The sequence below is a fragment of the Megalops cyprinoides genome, chromosome 3, assembly GCF_013368585.1.
Source record: "Megalops cyprinoides isolate fMegCyp1 chromosome 3, fMegCyp1.pri, whole genome shotgun sequence".
NCBI classification, from domain to species: Eukaryota; Metazoa; Chordata; class Actinopteri; order Elopiformes; family Megalopidae; genus Megalops; species Megalops cyprinoides.
The window spans coordinates 31,405,680-31,424,439 of NC_050585.1; the positions used below are offsets into that span (position 1 = coordinate 31,405,680).

At 47.8% G+C, this 18,760-nt stretch overlaps 1 protein-coding gene across 1 annotated transcript in view; it reads right to left on the bottom strand.

Moving 5' to 3' along the window:
* The window catches only part of LOC118775594 (glypican-3-like), a 74,353-nt gene that overhangs the window by 48,517 nt on the left and 7,076 nt on the right, over positions 1-18,760 (bottom strand). The window contains exon 2 of the mRNA XM_036525581.1: positions 17,322-17,483. Coding sequence (XP_036381474.1) covers positions 17,322-17,483 — 162 coding nt within the window. The remainder of the gene's footprint in view (positions 1-17,321; positions 17,484-18,760) is intronic.

An 18,760-nucleotide genomic window follows, 5' to 3' on the forward strand; every position in this document is an offset into this window, starting at 1 on the left:
AGCCATGTTTCTGAGTTACTGTTCCAATGGGCTCCCAGCATTTTGGACAGACGTAAAAAGGCGGGGAGCGTTTGATTGTTCAGCCCGTTACATGCCCATTTCTGCACGCCACCCCCCGAGTCCCTACAATTCCTCTGTGCATCCCTGGTCAGCGCCCCCAGATCTACCCTATAACAGGAGCGGTGAGGACCTCAGCAGTGTCTCCCTCTGACTCATCCAGCCCCGCTTCCACACATGGATCGGGGAAGTGGTGAAGTATGACCCATTTCTCTCGCCCCCTCCTCTCCACACAGGGGAATACCAGCAGCTCAGCCAATGGGTGTCAGAAGCGCACGGTGCACACCAACTCCCAGAGGACTCCCAGCTATTACAGAAGAACAAATGCAGGCATCTGTCACAGCTATATATAGTTTCCTATAACTACACAGAGCTGGGGCGGGCAGCTCCGCTCCTCGGAGACCATCGGGTTCCTGTGCAAATCCCTCCGCATGCTTCACAGGCACCCTGCAAGAGGGACCACCTTGTAGGGTTCCAGTCTGATAATAACCAGCACACTGCCTCGGTCCAAATGGTGACTTTAACTCATGCTTCTTCGAGGAATGCGTCATCTGCGCTGCAGTCCTTTCGATGGACGTCAGGCGGTCGAGTCGTTCGAGCCACGTCTTCCTCTCTCCCCGAATGCTTGCGGTAACCGCCGCCACGCCCCCGCAGAGGAACGACGGTGCCGTAGCGACCACCACAGGCCTGGGGGAAGCTCCGTCGCTAATTGGGGGCCGACCCTTAAGAAGCTACAGCTGAGGAAGGAGAGAGATGCGGGCCCCACCTCGCACCCCGCCTCAGGGCCCCATCTACATCGGTAAAATGCACCCCGGAGAAGGGTGAGAGGGGTGACGGCTGGTGGGGTGGGCCAGAGAACTCAGAAATGCTAATGAGGATGTGAACAGAAGTGGGGATAGAAAAAACCCTCTTCCATTCCCGCTCTTTGTATTTACCCTTCGAAAAAAACGACAGAGCTGATCAAATATTTATCATTCCAAGCAACTGTTCATGTCAAGATGAATACGCCTCTGACATTAAAAGCCAGAAAAGGGGAGAAGGAGAGAGAGAGAGATGAAAAGAGGAGAGAGATATAGAGATGTGTATCATCATATTGATGTGGAATGCAGGGGGGGAGAGCTGAGGGAGGCAGAAGTCAAGAAATGAGAACTTTAAAGTCAAGACTGACAGAGAGGGGTATGTGAGAAAGAGAAAGTAAAGAGTCAATGATGGCAGTGATCTCAAAGAGGAGGGGGAGTCCGTGTGGAAGAAGGGAGCCTCAGAGATGAAACGGATGAGTGAGAGAGAGAAGAAGAGATGGGGGGGTGAGAGAGAGAAGAAGAGGGAGGGAAAGTGAGGGGGAGAGAGAGGAGAGAGAGAGCATGAGGAAGGGAGAGAGTGAGAGAAGGAGACATAGAGAAAGACAAGCAGGGGAGAGGGAGAGAGGGACAGAAGGAGTGAGAGGGAGAGATAGCCTGGCCTCACGGTCTCTTTCTCTGGAGCTGTCCGTGGTGCTGAAACTCACGGAGTGGAACGACTGATCCCCTCTGTGTCCGCTCGGCGTTAATCACCGCACAGCCCCTCAGAGTGCGGTCTGGCTCCATTACGCCTCTATCCAGGAACATCTCACACCTCCAGCACGACCTCGGAGTCCCCAAAGCACACCGGAAAAGTATTTCAGCTCGCAGGATGGAGATGAACCCCCGAACCTACCATGGCATGGGAACAGCTGTGCCTGCATGCATCTATCTGTGTGCTCCCATGCCAGGTGCCTAAGGTTCAGCTCCCAGCAGGAGGCGTCCACACAATTTCCTGTGTATTTCCTGTGTGATTTACTCTGCTGGGCTTTGGTTGGGTATTATCGATACATTTACATAAACACACCTAGCAGTGCTTTTCTCAGCAGCTCGTCGGCTGTCACAGTGATCCTCTGGCGTGGGATCCGCAGAAGACTGGGCCAGCAGTCAGGCTGTATCATTCTCTACAGAGCTCGTCTCCAGACTGCAGCAGCTGTGGAGTGAGGCGAATGCTCTTCTCGAGGATGACACAGTGTGGGAACGCTTTGAAGAGATTTGGACTGTGTCCTCGCCAAACTATTACTGTAAATGAGACAACACACTACCAAAGAAAGACTCCACAGACTCCATGATAGGCCCCCGAGTTATTTGAGGAATGAGACACAAAACTCAGAAACAATCTCACCCAGACTTTCCTCCAAAAACACACTTGCACACGATCTTACACTTTGCATCCTCTTCGCACAATCAGACACAACACCACTCTTCAGTAACTCTACACCCAATCAGACACAACACCACTCTTCAGTAACTCTACACCCAATCAGACACAACACCACTCTTCAGTAACTCTACACCCAATCAGACACAACACCACTCTTCAGTAACTCTACACCCAATCAGACACAACACCACTCTATAGTAACTCTACACCCAATCAGACACAACATCACTCTTCAGTATCTCTACACCCAATCAGACAAAACCTCACTCATCACTAACTCTGCACTCAGACACAACCTCATTCATCACTAACTCTACATGCAATCACACACAGCCCCACCTCAGTAACTGCACTAAGACACAATCCCACTCCTCACTAACTCTACATGCAATCAGACACAACCCCACCTCAGTAACTGCACTCAGACACAACCCCACTCCTCACTAACTCTACATGCAATCAGACACAACCCCACCTCAGTAACTGCACTCAGACACAACCCCACTCCTCACTAACTCTACATGCAATCACACACAGCCCCACCTCAGTAACTGCACTCAGACACAATCCCACACAGCCCCACCCCAGTAACTGCACTCAGACACAATCCCACTCCTCACTAACTCTACATGCAATCAGACACAACCCCACTCCTCACTAACTCTACATGCAATCACACACAGCCCCACCTCAGTAACTGCACTCAGACACAATCCCACTCCTCACTAACTCTACATGCAATCAGACACAACCCCACCTCAGTAACTGCACTCAGACACAATCCCACTCCTCACTAACTCTACATGCAATCAGACACAACCCCACCTCAGTAACTGCACTCAGACACAACCCCACTCCTCACTAACTCTACATGCACTCAGACACATCCCCACTCCTCACTAACTCTACATGCACTCAGACACAACCCCACTCCTCACTAACTGCACATGCAATCAGACACACCACCTACCACATCCTTCACAATCAAAGGCACCACCAGCAGGGAACGCCTCCCACAGTCATTTCATTTCCATTCATTTATACTAATTGCATTTTATCGGGCTTTACTTCTCATCTTCCCACGTTCCCCTACTTGACTATTACTCCCACATTGTGAGGAGAAACTACAGGGGCACCTAACACAGGAGCGGGTCTGAAAAGCGGAGGTGTGTAATTACTCTCCCTGGCTTTGATCCAGACCATCGGGTTTCCCTGATCCTCTGTCTGTCTGGATGTATCTGACACAGGTTTATTAGCACCACGCTCCAGACATGGGATGCCGAGAGGAGAGGATAGACAACCAATAAACACAAACACGCTCAGTCTTGCAGTCACGCAATCCCCCCTTAATGAGATCTTCCAGCCTGGTTCAGATTAGGACCGACAGCAGAAACCCTAATAATTTGTTCCTGCGGCTCCATGGTGCACGATCGCTGTCGACTAGCGCTATAGAAGAAAACCCTTTCTGCAGCTAACAGCTGTCACATCCTAATGTACCAATTTTACAGCCACAGCCAGCAATGTCAAATCGGTCACACTTTTTTTCTTTTTTGCAACTGTCTCCCATGAGGATTTCAGCAGAAGGCAACGCTTGTCAAACATGCTCACCAGAGCAGAATTATCTTTCTCAGAAAAAAATACCTGAAACCAAAAAATGCACAGTACCTGACTCATCCCACATGATCACACTAACTGTTTTCTCATTAGCTCCAGGGGGGGAAATGATAATTTGAGACTTTGACAATGAAGTCATAACTTTCACAGTGAAATTGAAGTGTAATTGTGTCTTCAGCATATGGCTACAGCCACACAGACACACCAGCCAGCAGCTACAAATGAAATACAACAAATAAATAGGCATATCCAAGTGTGTGTACATTGCAATGTGTTAAACTCCTGTGTTCTAGAGCTCCTATGTAAATTTCCCCTTCCACACTGTCCCAAGCTCCTCATCTAATTAGAATTGCTGATACAACAGCACACTGATACACAGAGCAATGCACTAAAACACAAATGGACACACATAATCACAAATGGCTAATAACGTTAATCAATCGTTGTTGCCGTGACTGCGTTTTGTCCGCCATGCCAAACCTTTCTCCTTGTTATCACGAATCGCTTTTTTTTGAGCGCTGACTAATTCTACAGAAACCCGCAGAGACGCTGCCCTTGTGAGCTGAGACGAGACAAGCTGATAATGCGCCGGGCCCCGAGTTCAGACACCGGCAATTCCAGACAGACCGAACCGTCAAAACTCGCACGGCATCAACGTGGAAATCTGTAAATCGACAGACCTTAGACCGGACCGCCGGGCCCGCTCGTTAAAACAAACAGCATAAAAGAGCGGCGGGCCTGATGCGAGACGAGGGATAAATAAAACATTTCTCTCGGGCCGCACGGGCGGCCGCGGAGAGCTCGCGTAGATTGATCTCGCCGCTGACTGGGAATATGCCGGCGCTGCTGTCTGCCCGGCACCGACAGGCTCTTTACGGGACACCTCTTTTCCTCCTCTCCCTGTTTTCCTCGGGGAGCTTCAACACGCCGCAACGTCGGCCCCTCCGTAGCCTCGACATTTTCTCAGTAACAGCATGTGCATGCTCACTTTTCACCCTTTCAGATTGTTCAACTTTTTGAATTGGTTAATTGCAATGGAAAATCTAGTAGTTCCTTTGTCTTTCAAATTGCCCTGTAGTCGCACGATGAGAAACGAAACAAAATACTATACTTTCACCCTGTCGGTTTAATCTAGTGCGCTGACTGCCACCCGATAGTCCATTTCATGTGTAGCAAATGCCTCGATTCACTCTCAGAGACCTTCACTTCCACATAGATAATTATTACAAACAGTTTTATTTTCTACGTGCCCGTGAATTTAAAGCTTTTGTATAATTTCCCAGTTATGGGTTCCTTGGGATTTGAAATATGCATGCTATTTTTTTTTGTAAAAAGTTCACAGGAGTCATATTGGCTGATGGGAAATTATCTTCATTTGATTTCTTTCAAATATTTAAATTTATCACAGATGTCGAAATGGCAACGACGTTGATAATGAAACCGTCAAGGGATCATACGATTTCATTTGATTCTCTTTTCGATTTCTGATGATTTTGTTCTTGCTCCATCTGCCTCCCCCCAGCACTTGTTCATAGCCTGTTACAGCGCTCACTACCCCATTTTAGAATGTAGTTACAGTATAACATTTGCGCATTTCAGAGAAGACCGTGTTAATTGTGTGATCGGTCAGGCCAAACTGTCAATACTCCTGTCAAGACGGAATAGCCAGTATGCAGTAGGCGTGACGCACTGAATCTGTCAGAAAAAACAATGAATTACTTTTTACCTACGAGCTTCGTGTAGAAAGGACAAGATGTGTACTTTCAGGGAAGGGGAAAGGGTCTTCACCGCGTTAAGTGGTTTTTTCTATTCTCCTGTTTTGGCCAGTGTGGGGAAAAAAAAACAGTGTGAAAATATGTGGGCAATAACTGTAAACACTAAACACGATCTTTGTGGTTATGTTTCTCTATCTGCCAGTCTGTCTTCACACTTCAGCAATCAAATTCCTATAAGTGCTAATTTTATAATAATAGCGGCGCGGTAAATGAACACGATATAATTGTTTTCCTAACCTCAGAGGTACTTTGGTTTTCCTAATCTCTGCAAGCCTATGGAGGACATGAAACTGAGGGACTTGACAATACAAACTCCTAGCGTGCCTCAGTCAGGAGAAAAGCGGCATTACGGCCCCTATCTCCAAAAGCAGACTGGACTGACACAATGTCACTTAATCACCCTCTCCTCCAAGTCCTGCGGTGCATTTCACTACTGATTAGTTTTACAAACAGGAGCCAATTAAGTGAAAGACAGCTTTGAGCCGGGAGCTAGAGGAGGAGGAGAAGGAGGAGGAAAATGAGAGAGAGAGATGAGAGAGGGAAAATGAGAGTCAGAGAAACAGAGAGAACAGAATAAAGAACAGAAGGGAATTAAACAGTGACAGAGATAAAAAAAAAAAGACTGAGGGAGGTGAAGAGGAGACATTGATGAATGGGCTTGGTGCATCTGAAGTTTGTGTGTGCGTGCATGTGTGTGTGTTTGTGTGCGTGCACATACTGTATGTGTGTATCTGTACTTGCATGCAACTGAGCTGGCTCACTAGTATTGCATGCGTCAGACCTGCTCGGACTGACCTCTGTGTCACGTGAAGGCACTGCGGCGCCTGTTTTGCATGTGCAGCACATGCATTTGCATTGCGTGTGCACTCTTGTCAATATGCTCACTCGCTACTGCAAGCGGCGTCACGGCAGACCCCATCCCTTCCTCCACCGGCCGCACTTAACTGAAAGCTCTAATGACGCAGGTGAACTCGCGCACGCAGAGGACGGGGTAAAGGACACAAACGGCAGCTGGGGCGGTGAGGGGAAGGGAGCTGCGGCATCATCTCCTGTGGAATAAAAACACGTCCATCTTTACTTATCCACACTTCTTCCGTGACAGATCCAACTGAACGTGCCAAAAAACAGCACCGTTTAAATAGGCCACCAACATGAGTGATGCGGGGTCACTGAGCGGTCAAGGGCAGGGGTACCGTCCCTGACAACCCCTCCCCCCACACACCCCAACCACAGTTTAACCTTTTAGCTCAGTTCTTTCCCTAAGACTTAGAGACCAGATGGGCCATTCAGCCAGCAAGCCCACCACAGTTCAACTGAGACACCTCTCCTCGGCTCCAGAGAAGAAGAATAGCATTGAGAGAAAAATCAGAAGAAAGCCCGGTGATTAAAACTGTATGAACTCTTGAACTCTGCCTGACTTCACCACACACAGGCATATCCACACGCGTGCAAACTCAATCATTATGCCCCATGCAAAATTCATGGCCAATCTAAGATGAGGGAAGAGGAGCCAGCAAGGGGTGGTGCCGGTCTGATGGGGCTCTGGGAGGCGGGGGGGGGGGGGGGGGGGGGGGGGGGGTAAAAGATTTCAGGAGAAACCCTCCTATTGGTACTGAAGCGGCACAGATGGTTGCTGTGCCTCTGTCTGACACCTCTGCCATGCTGATCGATATCACTGCGCCGATCCCAGCGCAGCTGCACACACTGGAGTGTGCCACAGGGCTCGTCAGAGACTCCTCAACACAGAGGGATGACCACACCAGCAGAGTTACACTGCAGACCTCATTTAGCGGAATGCTGTAAATTAGGTGTAAAGTGTTTAGCATGGTATGTCATCGAGCAGCGTGACGTGAACTGAATAAGGGGCTAATTCGCTGAGGGGGTGAAAGACTGACAGAGCGGTGCTGTAAGCCGCTACGCGGTGCTGTCACCAGGGGAGGCTCTGAGCATGCTCTGTCAAGTAAACAGCCACGGTGGCAAAAGGTCTTCAAATGTGACCCATCCTCCCACAACAGCTACTGCAGGCAGCAGCGCTGACACCCCCAGGCCCAGAGAACCCCCTCAGCCCCCTTAAGGCCGACCCTCCTCCCTTCCAACTACAGAGGCATCTCAAGCAGGTCAGAGAGGTCCCCCATGTCCCGCGTGTGTGACAGCACACTGTCACATTCATAAACCCTCGGAAAGCGGACAGCACAGCCTCTCCCTGTCTCACAACCCTCCTGCCCTCCCTCCCTCCCATCCGACAGAAATGAATTATAAACGCATGGGTGCTCGATCTTGGAGGGATCAATACTAACAAGGTCTTTGTTAACCGAGCCAACAAAGAGCGCTCGTGCACACAAACGGGAAAATTGAAATGTCTCTGCAGATCTTTTTATTTTTTTTTAAATCAATGTGAATCGGGGGGAACTTAGCATCCTCCACTTGCAAAGTTCATTCATGGAATGGAAAAAAAGGGTAAGATAGACTTCCCTTCACTTCATGCTGCAGCAGAGAGAGGATCCCACCTCTGCTGACAGACAGGGTGTGGGTGAGCGGGGTGTAATCGAGCCCAGAGGACTGCTCTCTCCATCATGCCACTTAGCCCCTCTCTCTTTCTCTCCGTGTGTCTCTCTCTCTTCCCCTGTGCGCATATCCCCGAGACTCTGATGAAAGTCTCTCCCGGGAGTTGGGGCAAGGACCGCCACCCAAACACATCTCCTTGCATTAGAGTCACTGCACTGGGCAGGCCCTCACTTGCCCCCATCTTCCCGCGGGGCACCCCGATGCTCCAGGTCCCTGGTGACCTCTGACCCAGACAGACCTGCTGGGCTTCCATCCCTTATCCATGGCTCCAGCTCATAAATCATTTATGCAGTGACTCCCACACAAGGGCAGGGGATCTTGTTGTTGTTTTAAGGAGATGAGACAGGACGCAGCCTGTTCAAACTAACAAGAAGTGACTCTCTCTGTGTCTCTCTCTCGCCCATCATATGGCAAATAATTCATAAGAGGCACTGGTGGACAATTTGGCTGATTTTATGAATATTTTGGGGGGGCGGGGGTGCATATGAAAATGTACTGTGATATACAGAGAAGGGGGAATGGTTCACATACCGTGGATGTAGATGATGGTTCCGTTTTGTTGTTTTTTCTCTCCCTTTTGTTTCCCTCAGTTTTTACTTGGTAGGGTGGTGTGTTTTTTATTACTGGGCGGGGGTACGGAGGTTTTGTTTTGTGTTTTCAGACTGAACTATGTGTCTGTTAACGCAAGTCCTGTGATGTGTTGTTGTGACAACCCTATAAAGATGGGTTAAAACTCTCTCTCTCTCTCTGTCTCCCTAACTCAAACTTTCACTTCATATCTGATTTCAATAACCTCATCAGATCTCCACTTAAACATGTAACAGATATGGGAACTGGTGCTCACTTTTCGCAGTGGACAGTGGAGTGTTTACTGGGCTGATCCTTGAACTCAGGATGGAGCAAAGTAGAAGCTCAGTGCCTTGACCACTGTATATGGTACAGCCAGCAAATGCAGGTGTGCATGGAAAAATATGTGCACCTGGTCACACGGCATGCATAAGAACACACAAAAAAAAACACACATAAAAACACAGTGACCCACAGGCATGCTCGAGGACCATTGAAACAGTTGTACTTCTTTGGCTGACTTCTTGCCTTATGTAGGTAACACACTCACGCCTGCATAGAGATAACTCCCACACAGGAAAGCGTACCTCACATCACACAAGCGCACACAATCAGTGCTATAAAGACCAGGCTCTCACCCACGCGCCCAGCTCTTTCACACAGCTGTGCCCTCCTGGCTGACAGCTTAGGTTGCATAAGCTGCTCAATAATACAGACGTACCTATAAAAAATACATGCACCTGACCTTTCAAACCACAGCTGGCAGAGAGGGACATGAGAGGAGCTGTTAGGAATGGCTGCCCCAGTGGAGCTAGGCCAGCAGGAGAGCGACCGAGAGGAAGGCTGGGATGGAACCTGGAAAACGTACCCCTTTGTCCAAAGAACAGAGCCTGTGAGAGGCCACTGCTGCCCATTAGAAATGATGAGGATCCAGCATTGTTCACAACAAGCTCTAGGCAAAAGTGACCCAAAAGACGTACCCAAGACCAGTGCCGTGATGGAGTAAAGTAAAAAATAAAAAACAAACATAGACAATGCACTGCCATTACACACACAGCGTTTATACGCATCTCAAACGGCAAAGTTAGTATGCACGAAAGACAAAAAGTTATTTAAAGCTGCAGTGCTTTCAGGGATTTTAAATTGGTTACAGATTAAGATTGATTGACCAAATTAAACTGATTATTTTAATTCAGCACAGTATACAAAACATGTTACAAAAATTTGCAAAACATCCCCCACACAGAGGTAGGTCCTCTTAAGTTCCGCTAACAGCACATCACAAGAATCTCCTAACAACGTTTCACCTTTAGTGATGAATCAATCAGGCCTTTTTCAAGTGGCTACCCTCTAACAGCTAGTAAAGGAAAACCTTATCAAGCTAGCAACTGTTAGCAACACTTTCATTGTAAAACGTACCCTTGGTGAGCACCTTAAATATTATAATCCACTTCAGTCTTGCTGAAGTCCTCTGTAACAATGAGCTCCACCGCCTTCTCCCAGAACCCATCCCCTGGCCCTCACAAACCAGTGACTGAAGTGTCTGACACAGGTTGACAGACCTGAGCACAGCTGGAGCCCTGCCAGTAAACTGAAATACTCTAATGACAGGGCCAAAGAATTCACTCACAGAGACTGAGCAAGAAACTACAGAACAATGGCAGACAGTGGCACCAAATCAATACAGTTCGTCACAAAGAGAGGGTGACTTTTTTGCTGTATATTGTTAAGTGGTGGTCTAGGGATATGGGTTCATGTAAATTTCTGTATTGCACTATAATATACAATGTCATAAATCCAGAGCAGACATACACAATATTCAAAATTAAACGCCAGCATGGTTCAGAAAACAATTAAAGACAAATTTTCCACAGATTGCAGACGACTTCATATCAACAGGGTGACTAATAACACAATGCAAACTGTATGTGCCCAATTTTTAATGGAGGTAAAACATAAATCCAACAATTTCAGCAATAAACTTATCTGCAATAAAGGCCTTGCACAGAAATATACTAATAAAGCCGAATTCTTACATCATTGTATTACTATTGTTAATACATATTGCCACCACGTTTAACTATCAAATAGATGGTTATTTCCACAAAACATTGTGTCCCTGTATTGCTAAACTTGAATATTGCTGTTCTGAGACCAGAGCACTTAACCATGCAGGAATACAGAGTAAATAGTCTCCCTAGCGACAAATGGTCTCTGGCTTCTCTTAATAACTTATTTTGTATGCAAATAAAATTCTCAATAAAAGGGACTCAATGCTGCAGACACCTGCAGAGCTCCCAAAACATTTGCACAAAAAAGTGCCAAAAAAAAAAAAAAAAATCTCTGAAGTCACCTCACTCTAAGCTGTCAGTCAGCTGGGCGCTTGTGTGTGTGAAATGAGACAAAATTCAAACCCGCTCCACTGCATGCTGAGTGCTGTTATGGGGGGAAGAACGCTCTTAAAGAGCACTCTGTGCCGGCGTGCTCCTCAGCGTCAGTCACATGCTCTGAAGAACCTCTGAACACAGCCATTCAAACGGCACCCTTGTAGTACAAACTTGAAACACACAAGGGTGGTGCTCGCACTCAGCACAGACAGGCTAAATATATCCGTCGGATTTGTAGTCCCTATATGACATGATGCATACAAGTGTAGAGATCAGAATATTTGACTCCGCAGCAAATAACCACTTATCCGCTGACTGTATCCAAAGAGCCCATTAATTGCAATCATACCCTCACCACAATTCCACTGACCACACCCCTCATGCAATAATGTGTATCCAATGGCTCTGGTTTCAGAAACATCAACATTTCGACCATAGCACCAAGGTCGCATGAAGCCAATGGTGGAAAAAAAACCCTTGACTGTAAAGAAAAACACAAGAACGGATTTTGAATAACCATGCACATTCACAAAAATATGAGTATATAATAACTCAGCTTTCGGGTAGCATTTTGTGACTGGTCTGCTGGACCAAGTCTGTGTGCCACCAGGTCCTGGACATGGGACCTGACAAGTTTTCAGAACAAACCAGCGTTTGTCTGGAACACTGCCTGATCGCACTCAGAGAACTGGGTTCATCGACAATAATTGCGCCGCTGAAGATTTTCAGGGCCGAAGTTGGAAGGGCATGCAGACCGGCACCGCGTAGCGCTGGCAGGCTGACAGGCTCTAAGCAGAGAAGCAACGGCAGGATTCAGGCACGGGGGCAAGAGAGGTCTGAGGACACAGGTACATGGTGACATCAGAGCAGCATGCCCGGAATGCTGGCACGTCCACGCCAAGCACTTTTCATGGGCAAAGAGAGGTGATCTTGGCGTGGCACACTGATCACCCAGCAAAATAGGACATGCCAGTTTAAAGGAGTTTTTTGGAGAGGCAGGCTTTATCAGGGGAGCTGTGCCGCACAGGGGCTGGTGGGAGTGCTGGGGCGGTGAGAAAGCACAGTGACGGGCAGAGAGGTGTGAAGGTCGGGGCACGGACACTGTGGAGAGGGACTTCTGTGAGGGAGGATTTGGCAGGATTGGAGAATTAAGACTCAGGAGAGATGACTGTCAGAATCGCGCGGCGGCAATTTCGGGTCCCATTTCTGCAGTCAGCCCTGATCCTCTTCTGCGAGGCAATTCCAGTCCGCCTCGATAGCCGATGATTGATCAAGAGGTTCTGGATCCCCACTCTGGTCCTTCATCTGCTCACGCGGCAACAGCCAAGACGCCTAAATGACTGACATCTGGATTAAACATCAGACTCGACCGGAATGGAAAGTGACCCTCCTCCAGCATTTTGGAACTTAAAGCCCGTCTGAAATGCGAGGTGATGCAGCCCACTCCATGTCTTCTTCCAATGCAGGCAAACTGTAGGATGTCCACACAAACTCTATTTCTGGTGTCTCATTAGCTTGTCTTTCACTGCCACATTAGAAAATCAAGAGATCTGGTTCTATCACCGCTAACCCCTTCTCTTTGCGGACTTGGTGGTGCAGCTATTCCCACCGCCTAATAACGGATGATAACAACACCGTAGAGACTGGGTTAAAATGAATTACAAGTTGGAGGACAAAGACATGGTAATGACCGGCAAATCCCACATCATCATGCTAACGGCGCAATAAGGGCTCGTTATGGGAGCCGAGCGTGCAATCGTTAAGTGATTAGACTCCTGGAAACCCTGGAGCCCCGGGGCGGCCAATAAACAACTTTGGCCGCGTTTCTGCAAGCCCACGTTCTGCAACCAGCCTGCCTTGCCGTTATTGCTTCATCCAGAAACTTCACCAGAAAATAAAGCCTTTCCAGAGAGAGAGAGAGAGAGAGAGCGAGAGAGGCAGGGCATTATTAAGGAAAAGTGCGTTAGAGAAATGAGCTTCTGTCAGAGCAGCTCCCTAAAGCACTTATGAGGGAGGGAAAAGTTAGATGAGACATACACGGAGTTGGGGGGGAGGGGGTCTGGGTTGCGAACTCTGATTATTTGCACTTACACTATAAAGTTAGTCAGCCCTGGAAAGCACAGCCACGTCTCGGAACAAGTCCTTTCCTCCACTGGAGTGCCCAATCCTATTTGTTATTTTCGCCATTTCGGGGAGCTCGAGTGCCTATCCGGTGAATTCGATACATTTGAAGGATGGGCCGACCCCAGTGCTGAACAGCCACTTGAGCTATTGACACGCTTGACAAACACCCTCAGGGATGAGCCCGTCTCCAGCGCAGGGGAGGACGGTAATGAGCTGCTAATGGAGAGCTCCGGGCGAGTGTTGATCACTCCCGCTCTGTGAGAGACCCACCTGTCCCGACTCCCTCCCTGCTTAATGGAGCCTCCTTTGTTGACCTCTTGAGCCACCGCGCGGGTGAATGCACTGACTATGAGCTGTGTTCAAGCACCCAGAACTGCTGCGGAGAGAACAGGTACACATGCACCTACAAAGCACATTTTGGATATGAAACGCTGTGAGGAACAGTCTGTCTCAGCTTGCACAGATAAAAGCAGAAGAATGAACTGTAGCTCTCACCATTTCTCCCTTATGAAACCTAACCATCCTTATGGTATTTTTTTGTGCGTGTGCGTGTTTGATTTCTCATCGCCATGGATCACGAATAAATCAATCGATGCCCACCAGCCCTCCTCCCGATGAGTCATATGCCCCCCCCAGGACCCCTGTTTATGTGGGCAGGCCGAAGTGGCTTGACCGGTCTTCTCCTATGGGCAGCTTGTTACCGGGCAGAGCTGTGTGAAACAGGAGAGTGTTTTCTGGTGCCTCCCAGAATGAAACCCAGGCCCCAGTTCTTCCTGAAGCAGCAGCAGGGCAGACGTGACTGTCACTCACCTGTGCGAGTTGCAGTTTTCCGCCAGTTAAGCTGTACCCCATTACACTGTAATTCATCACCCTGTCAGATACCTCGGTCTCACAAAAAAAAAAAAAAAAAAAACTAAAGTAGTACAAAAAATGCACTTTTTCAGAGTAAGACACTGAACTCAAAAAGATCACTGTATGTATCACAGATTCTGGGGCATTCAGTACTGATTTCATTTTAAGAGGCTGATGAGAGGCAGTACATTACACACCGTCAATCTCAGACTCGCTGCTACTCTCATTTTCTTGGTTTTGTTTGAAGCTTATATGTTGCCTCTAACTCTGGAGCCTCACTGTTCTGCTCCCTACCAATAGGCCAAGAGGAATTACATCAGTCAAATACCCAGACATTCTTGTTGCCGCTCAGGAATTTACGTTTGGCTTCAGAGGCAAAAACTTGTTCAGTCCTTGCACTGGTCACCCTGATCATCAAAAGGATCTATGAGGCCACTGAAAAGGAAAAGTAAAATATACAAATATTAAAAAGTAACATCATTGCTGATTCTTTTAATTCATTTTCTCTGGGTGTTCTCGTTTCACATTGTCAAACCTCCACTTTGTCAAGCCCCTGTCCATCTCCTCCACCCCTGTGTTTCCATTTTTCTGCCCCCCCACCACCTACCTGTCAGCTCAGTCAAATCACTAAGCTCTGCATGTCGCTCATCACTTCACTCCGATTTTCTGTCTTCTCTTTAAAAAAACGTACATCTCTTATTCTGTCCTTCTCAAATTTCTGACATCTTTTCAACACCCACGCCTCCTCCCTTCTTCCCCCCCACCCTTCCACTCCCCCGGCACCCTCTCCCCCCTCTGTCTCACTGTTGCAGAGACCGTGGAGCTGGCAAGAATTGTGAGCTCTCCATTTAAGCGGCCCCTGCGAGGCCTGACCTAACATCACCTCCCGCTGAACACTTTCACAAAAACTGTTCAGAGTCAAGGTGAAACATAGCACCACAAAAACATAACTCTGTTATCAGCCCTTAGATTCAGCACCCTCAGCTGGAAAAAGGACGCTCTGTTTTCAAATATGGTAATGAAAGACTTGCCATGCAAGTATCATTCGGCAGCAGGAAGAGAAAATTTTAAAATACACTGCTGGGTGTGTATCTCGGACTGCGAGGTGAATCACTTTATTCTTTTTTCACTACCCTCTAAAACTCCATGATGTTGGTTCATGTACACAGATAGAGGTACCTATATGTCCAGAGCATTGATGACATTTCCTTCATTTCCCAGTGGAGGTAACCATCCTGCTGGGGTGATCGAACCTGAGACGGACACATTAGAGATGACCGTTTACCTGCAGTGTAACATCTTCACAGGACCTCCAAACATTTCTGACCTCAAGAGCATGGCTGACCTTGGGCCATTACTCCGCCCGGGCGCTCTCACTGCAGCTAACGAGCAGAGAAAAGGGGGACAGCACGCTATCACTCACTGCAAAGTGCAGCCAGCGTCTGCTCCCTCCTGCTCGTCCCTCAATCCGCCAGAACCCTGGTAAGCGGAGAGAGTTCTCTTCATGATTGTTTGCAAAAGGCCGACTTCAAAGGGTGAAACCTCTGCTGTTGTTCGAGTCATTTTAGAGCGGCAGAGAGAAAAGGGCAGGGGTTCGAGTGAGGACTCCCAGGCAGGAGAGGGAGGAGAGAAGTAGGGGCAGTGAGGCCCTTTGATCTTTGGCAAAACAGAGAATCTAAAATAAGAGGCGCAAAAGAATAATGGATGTGCACACCCTCAATTCTCTAAACGAGGGAGAAAAACATGAGACGGGATCGGGGATGTTACAGCTATTCCCTCGGCTGTTTGCTGAGTTCTTCCAGGGCTAATCCTAAGGCAATTAGCATCGAACCCTTTCTAACAAGGCTGCACCAAACCACAGCGGTCGGCTCTAACATCATTACTGTAAAGCAATAAAGACAAGCAGGCCCTTCATTCCATTATAGATTTCTGCTTTAATAGCCAGGTCCGCATGACATATTTATTTATTTATCCACACTGGTCTCCCTTGCCTCTTGTTTGTATGGATATCAGTGCATCAGCTGCAGTCACCCACACAAGTTAACTCTTGTTCCAACAGTGGGAGAAATGTAGCCTGAAGGGGAGCGGGATGCTTTACACAGACGCAAAAGCACATTCCACATAAATTCTTTCTTAATGACTTGTTTTTCCTCAGTTCACGCAATATGCGTCACTCAATATGACGCAACCGTGCTAACTATGATACGCACTGTGCTACAGGGAACTATGCTTTTGCCCTCACACGAAAAAGCTAAAAACCAGTTAAAGGAGAGAGACTCCATGCGCACCACAGTGGGTGGAACTGCTGCCTCTTGACATTCAGCGACTGATGTACACCGATCAAATGACCTTGCTCTCCAGCAAAATATTGTGATTCATTAAAATCAGTCAGTCTTTCATAACACATGGTAGCTAAACGCATTTCAGGTTAATAAAGCCTCACTCCCCTATTGCTACCTACAACCAACATCTATACAATTCCCAAAAACTGGGCTCCCGAGCAGCTCAGTGGTTGAGAAATTCACTTTGAGTGCAAGCTGAGCTCTGTGGCATGAATTCGATCCCAGCCATGTGTCATCGGCCCACAATGACTGGGAGTCCGCAGCAGTGGAACAAATTGCATTCCTTCCACCAGGGATAGGTGTGGGTATGTCAGCAGGGGCTGCTCATCTCGCCACTCTGAGTCATCAGGGGCCAGCAGGTTGCTTGGATGCCGTCAGTGCGGCCACACCTATCCACCAATTCGCGCCTCGCTCACTGCAGTGCACTGGACAAGTTACAGTGTGAAAAACAGAAAGTCTGTCTGCGTAAGCATGAGCGTATCAGAGGACTGAATTCACGGCGCCCCATGCCCCTGCATGAGTGGACATCACTGTCTGCGTAAGCATGAGCGTATCAGAGGACTGAATTCACGGCACGCCACGCTCCTGCATGAGTGGACATCATTTTGAGAGATAACAATGGCAACTCCAAAAACCAGGCATTCATATAGGAAGGAAAAATGGGGAAAAAAGAAAATCTCCCAAATGCAATGGGAAAAAAAAAAAATTACTGCATAAATTTGAAAATCCTACTGCAGTTCAAAATCCTTTCCACTTTCAATTTTCAATTTTCAGTTTGGTTCCATTCAGAATTGACCCCAACCCTTTCTCCACCCTACCTTGGAAGAGTGCTGCATTCTGGATAATGAGCAGTTTGAGCTGGGCGCTGGATGCCTGGAGACTGGACTCCAGGTTCTGCCGGGCCACCACCTGGTACCGCTCCTCCATCTTTCGCGAACAGCAGGTCAGGCCCTTGGGCTGACACACCTGCAGGTCTGAACCTGGCCAGCAGGGGGAAGACAAGAGAAAAGAGACAGATGAAGGGGGTAAAACATCTAAAGCTAGTGGTGACTTAGACTTTGTATGATTACCTCAGTGGCTCAATGAGCAGTGAAATCACTTGTTTTCTCAGAGATAGTTGCCTACAAAAAAATGCCTGCAGGAGGAAATTTTACCTAAACCTTACCTGAAATGGAATCAATTGACCTGAAATGAACTATTTCTAGTGAGCGCCGTTTCACCTTTTTGCCGGCTATCTAACTGACACTGTTAGTGAATCATTCCTGCGCATATATATACCGTATGGTTTCCTACCCTACAACAGCAGAAGCTCAAATTACTGTGAAGGCAGCAGTTACAAGCAAAGAGACAGGCCTCATATCTAAAATCAATACCTGCGGAGGATTCACAACAGAGATACGATCAAGCCAATTTCAGGTTGCCTGGCAAAATTATGAAAAAGTCGATACCATGCTGGGAGACAACAGAACAGCTTACAAAGGAAAAAACAGAAGGCAGGAGTACTATATTATTAGCTTAAATTGACAATTTAATCTGCCTGCCTGACGCATGGCAATGATGAATGTCTTTTCATTACAGCTGTTTGGACTAATGTGGGGGAAAAAAAGAAGGATTTGCCAGGAAAAGTGTTCCCAACCACCTGAGCAAAAAAAAAAAAAAAGAATGAATGAATACACCCATGCTCTCTAAACATGAGCTCCTCTTTAATCAGAGAGTCGGGTGCATTTGCTTCTGCCGTGATATACGACACCTCTGCAAAGCCACTTGGGACTCCCTCCCTGCTTCTCTCGCTCCCACTCCCCTTGCACAGACTGCTGGGCCACATTGAAAACCGCTCCCGACTTTCTTCAGCGACGGTGATTCATGACTGGCGTTCAAGGGGTTCTCCCACAGAGCCTTTCTTTCCTCCGTCCCCCTTGCACCCCCTGAGTGAGAGATCCGCGCGGCTGAGAAATGAGCAGGCTGGAGGCCCGCAATCGTTCCTCCGTTTCTCCACATTCTTTTCTTAAGCTCGTTTAGAGAGTTTTCCCTCTCTACCTCTATTGCTTTTTCCTCCCTCTGTTCTTCCCACGTCTCTCTTCCCCCCAGCTCCTGTGACTTCTGTGATCAGATTCTCTCACATTGCTCCATGCTTTCGCGTCAGTGTTTGAATTGCCTATTCTTCACATATCAATAGAGACAGCTCAATTTGTAGGAAAATACCTCCAGACTGAGAAGTGAAGAAAAATGGGAAAACCCTCAATTTCAATCCTATTTG